General features: G+C 50.3%; 1 protein-coding gene across 1 annotated transcript; it reads left to right on the plus strand.

Moving 5' to 3' along the window:
• Positions 1-5: 5 nt before the first annotated feature.
• On the plus strand, positions 6-2,158 carry Emd (emerin; the record flags this gene model as incomplete). The annotated part of the gene is made up of 5 exons (XM_015506942.1): positions 6-201; positions 359-436; positions 608-741; positions 1,286-1,335; positions 1,419-2,158. Coding segments are annotated over 5 exons (789 nt in total), but the record flags the coding sequence as incomplete, so codon positions are not given.
• Positions 2,159-4,862: the final 2,704 nt, after the last annotated feature.

Consider the following 4,862-nt stretch of genomic DNA (forward strand, 5'->3'; position numbering starts at 1 on the left):
TCCTTCACCCCCCCGCGCTCTCCGCATGGCCTTCCCTGGGCTCACGCTCTGCGCCCCGCACTCCTGACCGCTCCACGCCCCGTGTCTGGCCAGGCTCCACTCGAAAGCTCTACGAAAAGAAAATCTTCGAGTATGAGACCCAGAGGCGGAGGCTCTCGCCTCCCAACTCGTCTTCCTCCTCATTCTCCTATCGTTTCTCGGGTGAGATCCTCTGTCTCAGAGCCCTGCTGACTACTCCTGGGGACGGGACTTGGGCAACCGGGAGGACGGGGTCGTGAGACTGTGGCAGGGGCACTAGACTAGAGGGAGAAGGAAGGGAAGCCTGGGGGCAAATGGTCCTGTTCCCTTCTCAATTCAGACTTGGATTCAGCATCCATGGACTCGGATATGTATGATCTGCCCAAGAAAGAGGATGCCTTACTTTACCAAAGCAAGGGTAAGACGGGTGGGGTGAGTGCCTTGACACCTTCACCCCACCCTGTCTAGCACTCCTGAGTAACCCTAGAGGGGAGGAACTGGTGCAGGCCCCCAAATGGGATTCAGATTAGGACCATCCGCACAGGTGGAGGACATCACTGTCTCTTCCAACACTGTTTCCCTTCCCAAGGCTATAATGATGACTACTATGAGGAGAGTTACTTGACCACCAGGACCTACGGAGAACCTGAGTCTCTGGGCACTTCCAAGGGCTTCCGCCAACCAGTAACTTCACTCTCAGATGCTGACACCTTCCACCACCAGGTGAGCTAGTTGTCAAGCACACCTTGGGTGCAGCCTGAGGTGATCATAACTGGGTTTGGACAAATCCAGGAAGCTGATGGGTGCAAATGGGAGCTCCTAATCCTCCAGAGAGGGTTAGGGTTAGGGTCAGGGTCAGCCTACAGCTGTTTGCACATCCCCAGAACAGTACTTTGCACAAACTATTTGATTAGGGCCAGGATGTGTAGTTCAGTGAAGAGCACTTGCTTAAGGTTCCATGCCCAGTACTCCAAATAAACAATAAAATGCATTTCATTAGAGCATATGAGGCATGACCTGCACCCTGGTATGACTCTAGGTTCAAACTTTCTGAGAATCCTAGGGAACAAAGGAGGGCACTGTGGCACAGGCAGCTGGGATAGTCACTAAGTGGCAAGGCCTTGCACAGAAAAGGCAAGGAACCCCCAGTGGTTCTGGAGGAAGCAGGTGTCTGGCTTTGAAGTGATGGTCAGGAACGTTTAGACTAATGGATATGTCAGGGTCAGTCCCTGCCAGCCAGTGCCCTAACCCCAACTCTGTTCTGTAGGTGCGTGATGACAATCTTTTCTCTTCTTCTGAAGAGGAGGGCAAGGATAGGTGAGTACTGGGAAGGTCTAGAGACAGGAGCAGTCTCTAGACCGAGGCTCTCTTGGCCTACCTGCTCCCTTCTTTTGCTACAGGGAACGCCCTGTATATGGCCGGGACAGCACCTACCAGAGCATCGCACACTACCGTCCTGTTTCCAACGTCTCCAGGAGCTCCCTGGGCCTATCCTATTATCCTACAACCTCCACCTCTTCTGTGTCTTCATCTTCTTCTCCCACCCCTTCATGGCTTGCTCGCCGTGCCATCCGACCAGAAAAGCAGGCCCCTGTGGCTGATCTAGGCCAGGATAGACAGGTCCCACTCTGGGGCCAGCTGCTGCTCTTCCTTGTGTTTGCTGCCTTCCTGCTCTTTGTTTACTACTCCATGCAGGCCGAGGAAGGCAACCCCTTCTGGATGGATCCCTGAGTCTTGATTTCTAAGCCAGCTCTTCTTGGAAGTCCTGGCTGACTGCCTTAGCAGTGTTTGCTGGGGGTGGGGGTGGGGCTTTTCTGTGTGTTCTAGCTTGGGGGTGTTGGGCCTAGCCCAGGGCAGTGTTTCCCCCCACCCCACCCCCTGCCTCATCCTGCCAGGGAGGCAGCAGACTTGGGCCCTCCACAGCTGATTAGGCCTGGGTGTGCCTTCCTCTGGAGCCTTCTGGCCCTGCTTGCCTCTAATCCTTAGGGCCCAGGAGAGCAAGAGCTCATTCCTCCAGAGGAGAATAAAATTGTTGTCATGCATGCCTCCTGTTCATTGTCACCTTGTCGGGGAGATTATCCAAAGGCTTCCCTGACTTTGTTTTCGTGGATACATAATAAAAAGACTTGTTTATTTTTAACTTGTTGGTTTTTCCTACTGAGGGAGAAGTTGGGCTCCCATGACATAAGGGCTCTAGAACTTGGGTTTGAAGGATTACTATCTGGCTTTGCCTGTTTGGTTCTGCATTTTTGTTTTGGGGAAGTGATCAAATGCTACCCATAGATATGTATGTTTGTGTTTTGTGGGTTTTATTCCCTCATTTCCCAAATCACTTGTAACTACCTATAAAAGTGACAATCATCCAACGAACTACATGAGAACCCACTTGAAATGTGGGTAAAACTGCATGTATAACATTGTCCACAGGTGTTTTCAACAGGAAAAGCTGACACCAGACAACCTCAGCATCTGAGGGCCCAGGGATGGAAAGGTCGGTTGTGGGTCATTCCTCAGCTTCTGAGATTGTTGCTGCTTTAATGACAAGGTGGGGAAGCTCCAAAGACTGCAGTGTTCCCTCATCTGTGGATAATCAAATTCTTCACCTGTCTGTATTCCTACTTAGTTCCCAGGTTTTTTGTCCTTACTGTATATTTTATAATATCAACATTTACTTGTATTTTTATTTACTTTGGTACCAGGGATTGAACTCAGGAGCACTTAAGCACTGAGCCACATCCCCAGCTCTTTATTTTTTGATTCAAGGTCTCACTAAGTTACTGAGGCTGGCTTTGAACTTGTGATCCTCCTGCCTCAGCCTCCTGAACTGCTGGTATTACAGGCATGTGCAACCATGTCCAGCTTACATGTATTTTTGAAAGGTGATAAACCAGGGGTGGTGGCACACGTCTGTAATCCTAGTGGCTCCAGAGGCTGAGGTAGAAGGATCATGAGTTCAAAGCCAGCCTCAGCAATTCAGTGAGACCATCTCTAAATAAATTATAAAAAAGGGCTGGGGATGTGGCTCAGTGGCTAAATGCCCCCAGGTTCAATCCCTGGTACCAAAAAAAAAAAAGTTGTTAAAAACTCAGGATAGAATGCAATATCCATGTTATGCCTTGCATGTCTGGCTTCACACTGCTAGCAGAGGGCAGGAAAGCAGAGGCCCAGCCAGGGATGGGGCCCATGCTTCAGTGATCTGCTCCTTTGCTGCAAGTGGTGGGATTCAACCGGGCATAGTAACCATGCAGAGCCTGCACATGCAAGGGCTCATGGCTATGGCCACATGATGAGTTTAGCAGAGCAAATAACCCTCACAGTGGTTCCTGACCATTTCTCGTTGCTGCATCATAGACTCCCACAATGTTGTGATCCCAAAAGTAATACATGGTTCTTGTACATTTAAAATGTAAAGGAGCCAGGCATAGTGGCACACACCTATAATCCGAGTGGCTTGGGAGGCCAACACAGGAGAATCACAAGTTCAAAGCCAGCAACAGTGAAGCACTAAGCAACTCAAGTGAGACCCTGTCTCTAAAATACAAAATAGGGCTAGGAATGTGGCTCAGTGGTTGAGTACTCCCAAGTTCAATCCCTGGTACTAAAATAAATAAATAAATACACACACACACACACACACACACATATTCAAGCACATTGAGAGGAGGAAGACACTCACTGCTCAGGATTGTTGTGTTGGACTGGAGCCCTGCTGGGGATTGGGTAGAAGCAGGTGAGACCAATGGGAACCTATGTGGAACCTGGGGTAGTGGCAAGGTTGACATCCCCAAACCTTTAAAGAGTTAGCTGTTGTGGAGAGAAGGAACAGCACAAGAGTAACAGGAGCCGGGCCTGGAAAATCCCAAGAATAGGGGAAGAGATATGGAGACTTTGGGGACAAAATGGCCCACTAGGTCTTGAGTATTGAATCTGTTGCAGGTGAGGAGGACAGAGTAGGAGGCTGGGTATAATTGATCACTATGGTGTCTGGCATGTCAGAAGAGAGGGAAGAAAGCAAACGGTGACCACTCATGTGTTATCTCCCCCACTTCATTCATTCATTCTACAAGGGCTGCCAGTTCCATCCGTGTATTGCCAAGGACCTGAGAAACTAGAGGGCTCCCTAGGGCTCTGGGCCTTCCCCAGGACTCAATGCCAGTCATTGAGTTCCTGAGCTTCATTGAACTTCTGAGGTCTCCCATTTGGGCTTGGCTTCCATTGCCCAGGGCTCTTCAGGGCTCTGGGGTCCCAAACTCTGTAATTGCACCCAATCCTCGGCAAAAGGGTGGAACCCCCAAAGGGTTACCTGAGTGCTCCAGACATCATCCAAGTGCTCTGGGGACCTCAACCCCAATGCTTATGAAGGCTCTGTGAGCTGAGGGAACTAGGGGACTCCACCTAAAACTCTGGATAGTTCTGGGGCACCTCCCCTAAGATCTCTGAGGGGCTACTCCAGGCACATCCCAAAAGTTCCCAAAGATCTTGCAATTTCCCTGCAGGGCTCCTGAAAATTTCAGTGTCTTCACTCATTCCACTGCTCTCCACTTCCATAGGGATCCAGCAGATGTTGGGACACAGAAGGGGACAGCACCTATCCATGGCCTCAGTGAGAGGCTGTGCTAGCTGCTGTCCAGTCTAAACTCTTACCATTTGCTAGCATGTGGGTGCAACCTATGGCAGTGCTGCTTGCCCAGAGAGATATCTTACCTTCATGCTAGCACCTGCTGGGCCAGGAAAGAGTCTTAATAGTTGATGGGGGAGAGGGTGACTGGAACAGGAGGATGGGGAAGGAGACCTGGGGGAGCACCGAAGCAGGACAAGACCAAAATTGTACTCCTAAGGAGGAA

The sequence above is a fragment of the Marmota marmota genome, unplaced genomic scaffold (genome assembly GCF_001458135.2).
Source record: "Marmota marmota marmota unplaced genomic scaffold, marMar, whole genome shotgun sequence".
Taxonomy (NCBI): Eukaryota; Metazoa; Chordata; class Mammalia; order Rodentia; family Sciuridae; genus Marmota; species Marmota marmota.